The 14,713-nt window shown below is 44.8% G+C and overlaps 1 protein-coding gene across 2 annotated transcripts in view; it reads left to right on the forward strand.

Annotated features, from left to right (window-relative positions):
* Positions 1 to 14,713, forward strand: part of LOC139540383 (cyclin-dependent kinase 17-like) — a 53,310-nt gene that overhangs the window by 33,992 nt on the left and 4,605 nt on the right. The window contains exons 5-9 of one of the 2 annotated variants that reach the window (XM_071344167.1): positions 9,784 to 9,909; positions 10,847 to 10,903; positions 13,509 to 13,718; positions 14,099 to 14,161; positions 14,490 to 14,613. In XM_071344167.1, coding sequence (XP_071200268.1) covers positions 9,784 to 9,909; positions 10,847 to 10,903; positions 13,509 to 13,718; positions 14,099 to 14,161; positions 14,490 to 14,613 — 580 coding nt within the window. The remainder of the gene's footprint in view (positions 1 to 9,783; positions 9,910 to 10,846; positions 10,904 to 13,508; positions 13,719 to 14,098; positions 14,162 to 14,489; positions 14,614 to 14,713) is intronic. The other variant, XM_071344168.1, reaches the window with a different exon arrangement.

The raw sequence follows: 14,713 nt of genomic DNA on the forward strand, positions 1-14,713 counted from the left end.
AGATCCCCAAAGATTGGAAAGCAGCTGCGGTTATCCCCCTCTTCAAAGGGGGGGACACCCTTGACCCTAACTGCTACAGACCTATATCTATCCTACCCTGCCTTTCTAAGGTCTTCGAAAGCCAAGTCAACAAACAGATTACCGACCATTTCGAATCCCACCACACCTTCTCCGCAATGCAATCTGGTTTCAGAGCTGGTCATGGGTGCACCTCAGCCACGCTCAAGGTCATAAACGATATCGTAACCGCCATCGATAGGAAACAATACTGTGCAGCCGTATTCATTGACCTGGCCAAGGCCTTTGACTCTGTCAATCACCACATCCTCATTGGCAGACTCGACAGCCTTGGTTTCTCTAATGATTGCCTCGCCTGGTTCACCAACTACTTCTCTGATCGAGTTCAGTGTGTCAAATCGGAGGGTCTGTTGTCCGGGCCTCTGGCAGTCTCTATGGGGGTGCCACAGGGTTCAATTCTTGGACCGACTCTCTTCTCTGTTTACATCAATGATGTCGCTCTTGCTGCTGGTGATTCTCTGATCCACCTCTACGCAGACGACACTATTCTGTATACTTCTGGCCCTTCTTTTGACACTGTGTTAACAACCCTCCAGGCGAGCTTCAATGCCATACAACTCTCCTTCCGTGGCCTCCAACTGCTCTTAAATACAAGTAAAACCAAATGCATGCTCTTCAACCGATCGCTGCCTGCTCCTGCCCGCCTGTCCAACATCACTACTTTGGACGGCTCTGACTTAGAATATGTGGACACCTACAAATACCTAGGTGTCTGGTTAGACTGTAAACTCTCCTTCCAGACTCACATCAAACATCTCCAATCCAAAGTCAAATCTAGAATTGGCTTCCTATTCCGCAACAAAGCATCCTTTACTCATGCTGCCAAACATACCCTTGTAAAACTGACCATCCTACCAATCCTCGACTTCGGTGATGTCATTTACAAAATAGCCTCCAAAACCCTACTCAATAAATTGGATGCAGTCTATCACAGTGCCATCCGTTTTGTCACCAAAGCCCCATATACTACCCACCACTGCGACCTGTACACTCTCGTTGGCTGGCCCTCGCTTCATACTCGTCGCCAAACCCACTGGTTCCAGGTCATCTACAAGACCCTGCTAGGTAAAGTCCCCCCTTATCTCAGCTCGCTGGTCACCATAGCAGCACCTACCTGTAGCACGCGCTCCAGCAGGTATATCTCTCTAGTCACCCCCAAAACCAATTCTTCCTTTGGACGCCTCTCCTTCCAGTTCTCTGCTGCCAATGACTGGAACGAACTACAAAAATCTCTGAAACTGGAAACACCTATCTCCCTCACTAGCTTTAAGCACCAGCTGTCAGAGCAGCTCATAGATTACTGCACCTGTATATAACCCATCTACAATTTAGCCCAAACAACTACCTCTTTACCTACTGTATTTATTTATTAATTTATTTTGCTCCTTTGCACCCCATTATTTCTGTCTCTACTTTGCACTTTCTTCCACTGCAAACCAACCATTCCATTGTTTTTTTAGTTTTTATTTTACTTGCTGTGTTGTACTCACTTCGCCTCCATGGCCTTTTATATTTTTATTTATTTATACATATATTTGTTTGCCTTCACCTCCCTTATCTCACCTCACTTGCTCACATTGTATATAGACTTATTTTTTTTTTCACTGTATTATTGACTATATGTTTGTTTTACTCCATGTGTAACTATGTGTTGTTGTATGTGTCGAACTGCTTTGCTTTATCTTGGCCAGGTCGCAATTGTAAATGAGAACGTGTTCTCAATTTGCCTACCTGGTTAAATAAAGGTTAAATAAAAAAATAAAATAAAAATGTATTGGCTTTCATACTGTAGCATATTGACAGAGAGCACATCTATTCTCTATTGATGTACTGTATGCATGCAAAGAGGTTTGAGCCAGGACTAGACATTGGGTAATCAAGTCTTCCCATCCCTGCTCAATTTGGCACTCCTCATGAACAGCTACAGCGGTATACACATTAAATAATGCAAAAACACAGTAAAAGTGCCATGTTAAAAAGCTAACGTTTCAGTTCCTTGATCAGAACATATGAAAGCTGCTGGTTCAATATTCCCAGTTCTTCAATATTCCCAGTTAAGAAGTTTTAGGTTGTAGTTATTATAGGAATTATGACGCGTCGACTATTTCTCTCTATACCATTTCTATTTCATATACCTTTGACTATTGGATGTTCTAATAGGCACATTACTATTGCCAGCCTAATCTCAGGAGTTGATAGGCTTGAAGTCATAAACAACGCTGTGATTCAAGCACTGCTAAGAGCTGCTCGCAAACGCAGTAAAGTTTGAATGAATGCTTACGAGCCTGCTGCTGCCGTCAGACTGCTCTATCAAATATCAAATCATAGACTTAATTATAATAAAATAAACACAAAAATACGAGCCTTTGGTCATTAATATGGTAAAATCCGGAAACTATAATTTCGAAAACAAAACGTTTATTCTTTCAGTGAAATACGGAACCGTTCCGTATTTTATCGAACGGGTGGCAACCTTAAGTCTAAATATTGCTTTTACATTGCACAACCTTCAATGTTATGCCATAATTATGTAAAATTCTGGCAAATTAGTTCGCAACGAGCCAGGCGGCCCAAAATGTTGCATATACCCTGACTCTGCGTGCAATGAACGCAAGAGAAGGGACACAATTTCCCTAGTTAATATTGCCTGCTAACATGAATTTCTTTCAACTAAATATGCAGGTTTAAAAAAAATATATACTTCTGTGTATTGATTTTAAGAAAGGCATTGATGTTTATGGTTAGGTACATTCGTGCAACGATTGTGCTTTTTTCGCGAATACACTTTTGTTAAAACATCACCCATTTGGCGAAGTAGGCTGTGATTCGATGATAAATATACAGGCACCGCATTGATTATATGCAACGCAGGACAAGCTAGTTAAACTAGTAATATCATCAACCATGTGTAGTTAACGAGTGATTATGTGAAGATTTATTGTTTTTTATAAGATACGTTTAATGCTAGCTAGCAACTTACCTTGGCTCATTGCTGCACTCGCGTAACAGGTGGTCAGTCTGCCTCGCAGTTTACTCGTGGAATGCAATGTAATCGGCCGATTAGCCAATGAAAATTTGAAATCGTCCCTAATTAATCGGATGAGCTAAACACCTTCTTCGCCTGCTTCGAGGAAAACAACATCCGTGGCCAACGTGAGTAAGTCATTTAAGTGTGTTTTTAAGTGTGCAAGACTTCCGGCCCAGACGGCATTCCAAGCCGCGTCCTCAGAGCATGTGCAGACCAGCTGGCTGGAGTGTTTACGGACATATTCAATTTCTCCATATCCCAGTCTGTTGTCCCCACTAGCTTCAAGATGTCCACCATTGTTCATATACCCAGAAAAGAGAAAGTAACTGAACTAAATGACTATCGCACCGTCGCACTCACCTTAACTAGAGGTTGGTGTAGTACCATATCATCTTCACCTTACCCGACACCCTAGACCCACTACCAATTCGCATATTGCCTCAACAGATCCATGGACAACGCAATCGACATTGCACTGCACCCTTCCCTATCCCACCTGGATAAGAGAAAATACCTATGAATGCTGTTCATCGACTACAGCTCAGCCTTCAACACAGTAGTGCCCTCCAAGCTCATCAATAAGATCAGGGCCCTGGGTCTGAACCCCGCCCTGTGCAACTGGGTCCTGGACTTCCTGACGGGCCGACCCCAAGTGGTGAAGGTAGGCAACAACACCTCTGCCACGCTGATCCTCAGCACGGTGGCCCCAGGGGTGTGCATGCTCAGCCCCCTCCTGTACTCCCTGTTCGTGGCCAAGCACGTCTCCAACTCGATCATCATGTTTGCTGACGACAGAGGCCTGATTGGTGGTAGGCCTGATTACCAACAACGATGAGACCGCCTACATGGAGGAGGTGAGAACCCTGGCAGGGTGGTGCCAGGAAAATAACCTCTCCCTCAACACAACAAAGGTGCTGATCGTGGACCACAGAAGACCGCAGAGAGAGCACGGCCCCATTCACATGGACGGGGCCGCAGTGGAGAGGGTCAAAAGCTTCAAGTTGCTTGGCGTGCACATCAGTGACAACCTGAAATGGTCCCTTCACACAGACGGTGAGGTGAAGAAGGCGAATCAGACTGTTGAACAGTCACCACCTTAGTCACTGTTCTACCACACGGGACTCTACCCTGGACTTTAGAGACTGCTGCCCTATGTACATAGTCATAGAACACTGATCACTTAAATAATGTTTACATACTGTTTCACCCACTTTATATGTGTATATACTGTATTCTAGTCATGGCTCATCCTATATAACTTATTTTGTTATTTTTCTGAATTGTGTTATTTGTTTTATTTTCTATTGCTAGGTATTACGGCACTGTTGGAACTAGAAACACAAGCATTTCTGCAAATCTGTGTGAGCGACTAGAAAACTTTGATAAGTATTTATGTATTTATTTGATTTTATTTCAAAATAGTGTAGTATGACAGTACAGAGAGAGAGAGAGAGTATTATCTGTCAATGTACTATATGACTGGTTTGAGTCTGGTTGTGCGGTGCACTGGTTGAACTCTGAGACAGGGAAACCCACTGTATGTTCTTTACGACTTGCTGGGCCATCACCAGGGAGACGTTCGAGGGGGAGCGTCTGATTGGAGGTCCACTCCAGCTGTGTTTATTGGTTGTTTTGACCACAGGACCTCTGGAGATTTGTCAGGGGCTCCTGTCACTGCATTCCAAATGGCACCCTATTCCCTATGAAGTCCACTATATGGGCCCTGGTCAAAAGTACTGCACAACATAGGGATTAGGGTGCCATTTGGGATGCAGGCCAAGTGTTCAGGCCATATTAAAAACAACCAAACCCCCAAATACGTTCAGCTTATTTCAGGGGGGCTACACTGTAACGTGAAACACCACAAACTCTACCTCCTGTCTCTACCTCCACAAACTCTACCTCCTGTAGACAGGAGAGACTGTTTGAATCTCCTCACAGAGTCCTGCTTTTTGTGTGTTGGTTTGAGCCGTCCGATTGGCTCCCTTCAGCCAGCACAGCTTCAGCCCAGAGCACCACAACACATCCCATGCCTGGTGAGTGGCGAAAGTGTCATCAGGGAGAGCGAAAGGAGCTATACACACGAGGAGCCTTTCTGTTCCACTGCTCCATCAATAGCAGATCCTTGGAGCCTCCTTGGAGCCTATCACACAGCTCATACCAGCACGCCGGGGTGACGTTGCCTGTAAGGCACAGAGGAGAAGAATAGAATGTATTATCCACCATACGAAATGTATAAAACATCATACACTAGCCTGAAATGCAGAAACTGTTTTGCTAACATTTCACTTCAAGGAGCGGCACGGAGTGGAATGATGACTTTAACAGACTGGTACCCAGGCTGATCATATACATCATACACACTTAAAACACACAGCGTCCAAATAGCAGGAGGGGATTCCCTGTTCTCCGTGACTGAGCCGCCACTGTGTCTGTGGCAGAGTATGTGAGTGGAGCTGGAGCGGAGCGAGGAGCGTGCCCAATTTGACTGGAGCACGGAGCGAGATTCCCAAAGGCTGGAACGTTGGCCTTCTCGGCCGCTCCAATTTCCCTCCAATAGCACCCCGGTAGCGCTCACTTCACGAGTTCAGGGCATGCTCGGCCCAGCATGCATTTGTAGGTTACTTGTGTGCTGCTATAGCCCCTTGCTTTAGCTACTGTCATGGAATTCGCAAAATATTTTCATAAAGAAACTGATAACACACGCAGGTGCAAAATAAAGGATACCTACAAAGATGAGAACCAAGAGCCATTTCTTGTGATGTAATGTCCAGAACTAAAGAATGATTGTGAAATCTGAAAAGACACATATCCCGAAAGCATGACGGTGGACTTGCACATGCTAAAAGACAAGGACGAGGTGGGTAGATAATTAACTGTCTCATTATAAACAAAACAAATTATCTCTTTAAAAGTTTCCTTCATTTTTGTTCTATTATCTATACAAAAGGCCGTAATTGATTTTGGCCCAATAGGCCTGGCATATTCCAACTTTCATGTTCCAACTTTCAATAAACCTTTATGGCTACATACAGTATATATATAAAAAAAAGAACTCTGCATTCCTGCCCAGCCTGGCAAGAGTGGCATAAAGGGTGTTTAGCATCCCCAGTGGCTCTGCAAGTGTGGAGAGGATATTCTTCACTGCTGGCCTGATCTCCAGGCACCATCGCATGAGCCTGAAACCACAGATTTTTTATCTCAATTAATTAAAAGGCACTGTTTGTTTCATTTGTATTTCATTCTAAGTAAGTCACAGCCTATATGCACAATTTATAGACTATAATTATTTAATCAAATAAAATGTTGAGCTTAATACCTCTGACTTCCTACCAGCCTACTCGCAAAAGCTTCACAATGTATTTCTTTGTAGGCCAAAGCCTTGAAATAATTGAGATAATATAGCCTAAATAATTCATTTGCCTTCCTTCTTAGTCTCCCTGTCTGGCTCCTGACCTATTTAGAGTGTTTATATGCTGTTTAATATGACATGTAGCCTATTTGAAATGATGAACACTTCTTACATTCACCTTTTGATGTTTAACTCAAATGCTTTTCTTTCAAATCATATGGTTTAGTTTCAGTACTTCGAAACCAAATGGTAGGTCGAGGTAGTCGCAAAAACAGATGGGTGTTGGTTAAATTGTGATTTTAATGAATGGAGTGAATTTGGAGCGGCAGTTTCTTTCCCTTCCCCTGTGACCGTGGAGCGGTTTTTAGCAGAGCGGTTGGAAAGGACTTTGAGCGCGGAGCGGGATTTCTTACCCAACTAATGTAGTGCTAGACTAGGGAGGAAGCATGGCTGTTTTGGGGATTACATCACTGCCTGGGATTACAGACTGTAATGCGTTCCAGATGGGCACCGTTGTACAGGATTAGGACCGGCTGATTGGACGACTGGAGAGGGTGGGGGGTTCAGAGGTCAACACCCCCTTCCCCCAATATCGCCAATCCTGGCATTGGAGGGATCAAATTCGACCAATAGGATTCTGTCATTTAAACAAATAGAATGACAGTCCAGGAATAGCCGCAATAACACTTACCTAAGGCATAAACATACTGATATTCTATTAACATATGGAGTATAAATCAAAATCCCGCTAGTTACAACATGCAACCAAAGGGCAGATGAGGTCATAGTCACGTTGAGTCAGACAAACACAAAGGGTCAAGTCAGTCAGTGTCTAAATAGTATACAGTGGGGAGAACAAGTATTTGATACACTGACAATTTTGCAGGTTTTCCTACTTACAAAGCATGTAGAGGTCTGTAATTTTTATCATAGGTACACTTCAACTGTGAGAGACGGAATCTAAAACAAAAATCCAGAAAATCACATTGTATGATTTTTAAGTAATTAATTTGCATTTTATTGCATGACATAAGTATTTGATACATCAGAAAAGCAGAACTGAATATTTGGTACAGAAACCTTAGTTTGCAATTACAGAGATCATACGTTTCCTGTAGTTCTTGACCAGGTTTGCACACACTGCAGCAGGGATTTTGGCCCACTCCTCCATACAGACCTTCTCCAGATCCTTCAGGTTTCGGGGCTGTCGCTGGGCAATACGGACTTTCGGCTCCCTCCAAAGATTTTCTATTGGGTTCAGGTCTGGAGACTGGCTAGGCCACTCCAGGACCTTGAGATGCTTCTTACGGAGCCACTCCTTAGTTGCCCTGGCTGTGTGTTTCGGGTCGTTGTCATGCTGGAAGACCCAGCCACGACCCATCTTCAATGCTCTTACTGAGGGAAGGAGGTTGTTGGTCAAGATCTCGCGATACATGGCCCCATCCATCCTCCCCTCAATACGGTGCAGTCGTCCTGTCCCCTTTGCAGAAAAGCATCCCCAAAGAATGATGTTTCCACCTCCATGCTTCACGGTTGGGATGGTGTTCTTGGGGTTGTACTCATCCTTCTATTCCTCCAAACACGGCGAGTGGAGTTTAGAGCAAAAAGCTCTATTTTTGTCTCATCAGACCACATGACCTTCTCCCATTCCTCCTCTGGATCATCCAGATGGTCATTGGCAAACTTCAGACGGGCCTGGACATGCGCTGGCTTGAGCAGGGGGACCTTGCGTGCGCTGCAGGATTTTAATCCATGACGGCGTAGTGTGTTACTAATGGTTTTCTTTGAGACTGTGGTCCCAGCTCTCTTCAGGTCATTGACCAGGTCCTGCCGTGTAGTTCTGGGCTGATCCCTCACATTCCTCATAATCATTGATGCCCCACGAGGTGAGATCTTGCATGGAGCCCCAGACCGAGGGTGATTGACCGTCATCTTGAACTTCTTCCATTTTCTAATAATTGTGCCAACAGTTGTTGCCTTCTCACCAAGCTGCTTGGCTATTGTCCTGTAGCCCATCCCAGCCTTGTACAGGTCTACAATTTATCCCTGATGTCCTTACACAGCTCTCTGGTCTTGGCCATTGTGGAGAGGTTGGAGTCTGTTTGATTGAGTGTGTGGACAGGTGTCTTTTATACAGGTAACGAGTACAAACAGTTGCAGTTAATACAGGTAATGAGTGGAGAACAGGAGGGCTTCTTAAAGAAAAACTAACAGGTCTGTGAGAGCCGGAATTCTTACTGGTTGGTAGGTGATCAAATACTTATGTCATGCAATAAAATGCAAATTAATTACTTAAAAATCATACAATGTGATTTTCTGGATTTTTGTTTTAGATTCCGTCTCTCACAGTTGAAGTGTACCTATGATAAAAATGACAGACCTCTACATGCTTTGTAAGTAGGAAAACCTGCAAAATCGGCAGTGTATCAAATACTTGTTCTCCCCACTGTATATAGGAGTCAACGCCAATAAATTGTAGATTATCTCAACACTAGGTTTATATGAGTCAACACTGGTCATTTGTTGAAAGTTCAGTATTTATAGTGTCCCGGTGTGACTTCAGTGTTGCTTCAGAAGGGGTGGGAGTGGATTTAACACAGCCAAAGATATTAGCATTCAGTAATCTAACAAATAGAGGAATTGCATTATGGGAAGTTATCCAGGGTGGGTGGGTGGGTGTGTGTGTTTAGTAGTTTTTATATAACACGTCATCAGGTTCATGTTTTGGGACAAGGCTCGTCTGGGGATAACATGATCCCATGTCTGTTACACAGCCTCAGGGGCCACCCTTCATTATGTACACTCACACACACACACATTACTACAGATTTTCCCAAACTCGGTCCTGGGCCCCCCTTTGGGTGCACGTTTTGGAAAACCCTGAGCTAATGGAGTCTAAAGTAGGTTGTTCATGGGGCTAGCAGCGGCTGTGTTGGTCCAAGGGTCTCTTCCACCATTTAGTTTAGGATCCACAGTATTTGTTTGGAACTTGCTCTGTTTATCTAAGGTTTAACGCCGTGTGTTCAGGATTTACACTTGCGTGTTTACTCACTGTTTTCACTGTCTCTTTCTCTCTGGCTGTCTGTCGTTTTTTTTGTCTGTCTCTGTCGATCTGTCTCTCTACCTCTCTCTCTCTCTCTCTTTCCCTCTATTTCCCTCTCTCTTTGGTCTCTCTCTCTCTCTTTGGTCTCTCTCTCTCTCTCTCTGGTCTCTCTCTCTGGTCTCTCTCTCTCTCTGGTCTCTCTCTCTCTCTGGTCTCTCTCTCTCTCTCTGGTCTCTCTCTCTCTGGTCTCTCTCTCTCTCTGGTCTCTCTTTGTGTGTGTAGGATCTGAACAAGCGTCTGTCCCTGCCTGCCGACATCCGTATCCCAGACGGTTACCTGGAGAAACTACAGCTGACGAGCCCCTCCTTTGACCAGCCCCTCAGCCGCCGCTCCCGAAGAGCATCACTGGTGAGAGACACACACACACACACACACACTGGGGAGATGGGAAGGATGGGGGAGATGGAGGGAAAGGAGAGACATATCTATCTATATCATATATATATAATATATAAGCCCCTCCTTCGACCAGCCACTGAGACGCCGCCTCTAGGAGAGAAACCGAGCGAAAGAGCGAGAGAAATAGACGGACAACATGTAGATCAAAACTGTGTGAGAGAAGACTGTAAGTCGGTCAGAGAAAAACAGATCGAGAGAGACTTTTGGGGAGAGCGAAAGAAAGTGCGACCGAAGATGAGAGAGGGCTCACACCTGGACTGTCTTTTCTGTTGTCATCTGTTTACATCTAGCCTCAGAGTGACCTGCGTCAGCACCGCTGCATAATTGTGCTCCGTGTTAGTGTTTATGCTTCGGGCATCTGTCAGCGAGCACACTGCATAATTGTGTTCCGTGTGTGAGTGAGTGTATGTGTTAATGCTTTTGCCTCTGTCGGGATGAGAATAGAGGAACAGTACGGTTTTCTGTTCTGTTGAGCGAATCACATGCTTCCACTCACATGCACCAAAACTGCCTCTCCTCTGCTTCCTCTCGTGCCATATGCTAATGGTCCCTCCAGTGTTAGATGGAATTAGCCCCAGTCAGTGGAGGAAGGGATGGGATGGAAACATATAGAGCATGCACATACATGTGCACGCACGCACTCACTCACGCTCTCTCTCTCTCTCTCTCTCTCTCTCTCTCTCTCTCTCTCTCTCTCTCTCTCTCTCTCTCTCTCTCTCACACACACACACGTGAGGCCGTTAGAAGGATTTGTGAAGTGTGTGCATGCCTGCGTGTGTGTGTCTGTGTGTGTGTGTGTGTGTGTGTGTGTGTGAACCCGTCACTGCTAACGAGGACATAAGTCTCATTAATAATATTGTTTACTCCTCTCTTTTTCCTCTCTTAGTCAGAAATTGGATTCGGCAAGCTGGAGACCTACATCAAACTGGACAAATTAGGAGAGGTGTGTGTGTGTGTGTGTGTGTGTGTGTGTGTGTTTTTCCACTCTTGTCATCACCCAAATCTCCCGCTATCTTAAAGGCCACACCTGCTCGTCTCCCATGGTCATTAATCAGACTTAGACACTCAGTCATTGCACCTTCACCTGGTCATTGAATGGACCGAGACCTTGACCTCTACTCTTAGCTGAAAATCAGTGTGTGAGGGGATCCGTTTGAGCAGAGCACAGAATCTCAAATGATCTTGATCACATCATGATTAGTTAAAGGGGCAATATGCTGCATCCATTTTTGGACGTTTAAATGAATTATACAGTGGGGAGAACAAGTATTTGATACACTGCCGATTTTGCAGGTTTTCCTACTTACAAAGCATGTAGAGGTCTGTAATTTATCATAGGTACACTTCAACTATGAGAGACGGAATCTAAAACAAAAATCCAGAAAATCACATTGTATGATTTTTAAGTAATTAATTTGCATTTTATTGCATGACATAAGTATTTGATACATCAGAAAAGCAGAACTTAATATTTGGTACAGAAACCTTTGTTTGCAATTACAGAGATCATACGTTTCCTGTAGTTCTTGACTAGGTTTGCACACACTGCAGCAGGGATTTTGGCCCACTCCTCCCTACAGATCTTCTCCAGATCCTTCAGGTTTCGGGGCTGTCGCTGGGCAATACGGACTTTCAGCTCCCTCCAAAGATTTTCTATTGGGTTCAGGTCTGGAGACTGGCTAGGCCACTCCAGGACCTTGAGATGCTTCTTACGGAGCCACTCCTTAGTTGCCATGGCTGTGTGCTTCGTGTCGTTGTCATGCTGGAAGACCCAGCCACGACCCATCTTCAATGCTCTTACTGAGGGAAGGAGGTTGTTGGCCAAGATCTCGCGATACATGGCCCCATCCATCCTCCCCTCAATACGGTGCAGTCGTCCTGTCCCCTTTGCAGAAAAGCATCCCCAAAGAATGATGTTTCCACCTCCATGCTTCACGGTTGGGATGGTGTTCTTGGGGTTGTACTCATACTTCTTCTTCCTCCAAACACGGCGAGTGGAGTTAGACCAAAAAGCTCTATTTTTGTCTCATCAGACCACATGACCTTCTCCCATTCCTCCTCTGGATCATCCAGATGGTCATTGGCAAACTTCAGACAGGCCTGGACATGCACTGGCTTAAGCAGGGGGACCTTGCGTGCGCTGCAGGATTTTAATCCATGACGGCGTAGTGTGTTACTAATGGTTTTCTTTGAGACTGTGGTCCCAGCTCTCTTCAGGTCATTGACCAGGTCCTGCCGTGTAGTTCTGGGCTGATCCCTCACCTTCCTCATGATCATTGATGCCCCACGAGGTGAAATCTTGCATGGAGCCCCAGACCGAGGGTGATTGACCGTCATCTTGAACTTCTTCCATTTTCTAATAATTGCGCCAACAGTTGTTTCCTTCTCACCAAGCTGCTTGCCTATTGTCCTGTAGCCCATCCCAGCCTTGTGCAGGTCTACAATTTTATCCCTGATGTCCTTACACAGCTCTCTGGTCTTGGCCATTGTGGAGAGGTTGGAATCTGTTTGATTGTGTGTGGACAGGTGTCTTTTATACAGGTAACGAGTTCAAACAGGTGCAGTTAATACAGGTAATGAGTGGAGAACAGGAGGGCTTCTTAAAGAAAAACTAACAGGTCTGTGAGAGCCGGAATTCTTACTGGTTGGTAGGTGATCAAATACTTATGTCATGCAATAAAATGCAAATTAATTATTTAAAAATCATACAATGTGATTTTCTGGATTTTTGTTTTAGATTCCGTCTCTCACAGTTGAAGTGTACCTATGATAAAAATGACAGACCTCTACATGCTTTGTAAGTAGGAAAACCTGCAAAATCGGCAGTGTATCAAATACTTGTTCTCCCCACTGTATATAGCCATTGATTCTTGAAGAATACAACTTATAAATGGCTCATGAGCTCAGTTCAACTGTCGTTCCCCATCAGAATCTAAAATATATGGTTGTTTTACTCCACTGTTGATAAACATTGTAATTGTGTTGTAAACAAACTCTGTATAGCAAAACATTATAATAATAATTAAAATCATGGATGGTCAGTCTTTGCATTCATAACTCTGTCTATGAATTTGAGTGGGTACATTTTGCCAGCCCCGTCCCTCACCTTTTTTCCAGAATAGCTTGTTGTTTGAACGTCACATTTCCCCTTTAATTAGGATGCAAGGTGATTTGTAGATCCGTAACTGTGCGCAGTCCAAAGGTAATATAGTTGATCTCAGACGCGCACAATCACTTGTCTGTCCAATTGGATCTGTTAGTTCTTTCATCCCTCTTTCCCTCTCACTCCCTTTCTCTCTCTCTCTCGCTCACTGTCATCCTTCTCCCTCTCTGTCTCTCTAATCTCTCATCCCTCTGGTTTTATGGGGGCCGGAGTGTAACGTGGTGTTTAAGCCTAACCGCTAAGTAAGTGAGGTCTCACTCAAAAGTTAAAGTTTCTCACCCATCTCTCTATCCCTCCAGGGGATGTATGCTAACAGTGTTTAAGGGGGGGGAGTAAACTGATAGACAACCTCTCTCATCCCTCTCTCTCCCTTCTCTCCCTCCAGGGGACGTATGCTACAGTGTTTAAAGGAAGGAGTAAACTGACAGACAACCTGGTGGCTCTGAAGGAGATCAGACTGGAGCACGAGGAGGGAGCACCTTGCACTGCAATCAGAGAGGTGTCCTTACTGAAGGACCTGAAGCACGCCAACATAGTGACCCTGCACGACATCATCCACACAGACAAGTCCCTGACGCTCGTCTTCGAGTACCTGGTGAGAACAGCATCCTCTTTCTGATGCCGCATATCACTGAAGATAGGACGAATAGGATGCGACAGCACATGATAGTTTCAGGAACAGTACAGCCTGGTCAAATCAATCAAATCAAACGTTCTTTTCTCACATGCTTTGTAAACAACAGGTGTAGACTAACAGTGAAATGCTTACTTGCGGGCCCTTCCCGACAATGCTGAGAGAAAAAATAGAAAAAAAGAACAGAAAGACGAGGAATAAATACACAATGAGTAACGATAACTTGGCTACGCTCACAGGCTACCTGTACCGAGTCGGTGTGGAGGGTACGAGGTAATTGTGTCGTGGTGTTTCTCTGTTGCTGCTGCGTCCAGTGACTCCTCTTGTCTTCTCTCCTGCAGGACAAGGACCTGAAGCAGTACATGGACGACTGTGGGAACATCCTGAGCATGCAGAACGTCAAGGTGAGTGTCTACAGTACACTACAGGCTGCCCGCCGAGGCCTCCCTGTCTCCGCAGACTCCTTCTGTAGTAGAGAACATCCTCACTCTGCTCTCTGCTGGTGACTAGCGCAACGTCAACTCAAAGAATTGAAGTGTGTCACACCACAAATGGAAGTTCTCTCTGGGAAAAATAAAGTTATTCTTATCGAATGGAGATTTTAGGGAAACTACTACACCCTTTTCCCCCCACTCGCATAGCTTCGGATAATAATACTTTTGCTGGTGTTTACACAGTTGCGAGTATCTGACTACCTTGAGAGAGCTGACCATCTTTGTTGTTTTGGCTCAGATATTCTTGTTCCAGATCTTGCGAGGGCTGGCGTACTGTCACAAGCGGAAGGTTCTTCACAGAGATCTGAAGCCTCAGAACCTGCTCATCAACGACCGAGGAGAACTCAAACTGGCCGACTTCGGTGAGAGATCCGTTCTCATTCTGCCCTGGGTTCTAGAGGTTGAAAACGCTGGTTGTTCCTCAAATACGCTTTGCACACGATCGTGCTAACCTGAACCGTA

The sequence above is a fragment of the Salvelinus alpinus genome, chromosome 15 (assembly GCF_045679555.1).
Source record: "Salvelinus alpinus chromosome 15, SLU_Salpinus.1, whole genome shotgun sequence".
Classification (NCBI taxonomy): Eukaryota; Metazoa; Chordata; class Actinopteri; order Salmoniformes; family Salmonidae; genus Salvelinus; species Salvelinus alpinus.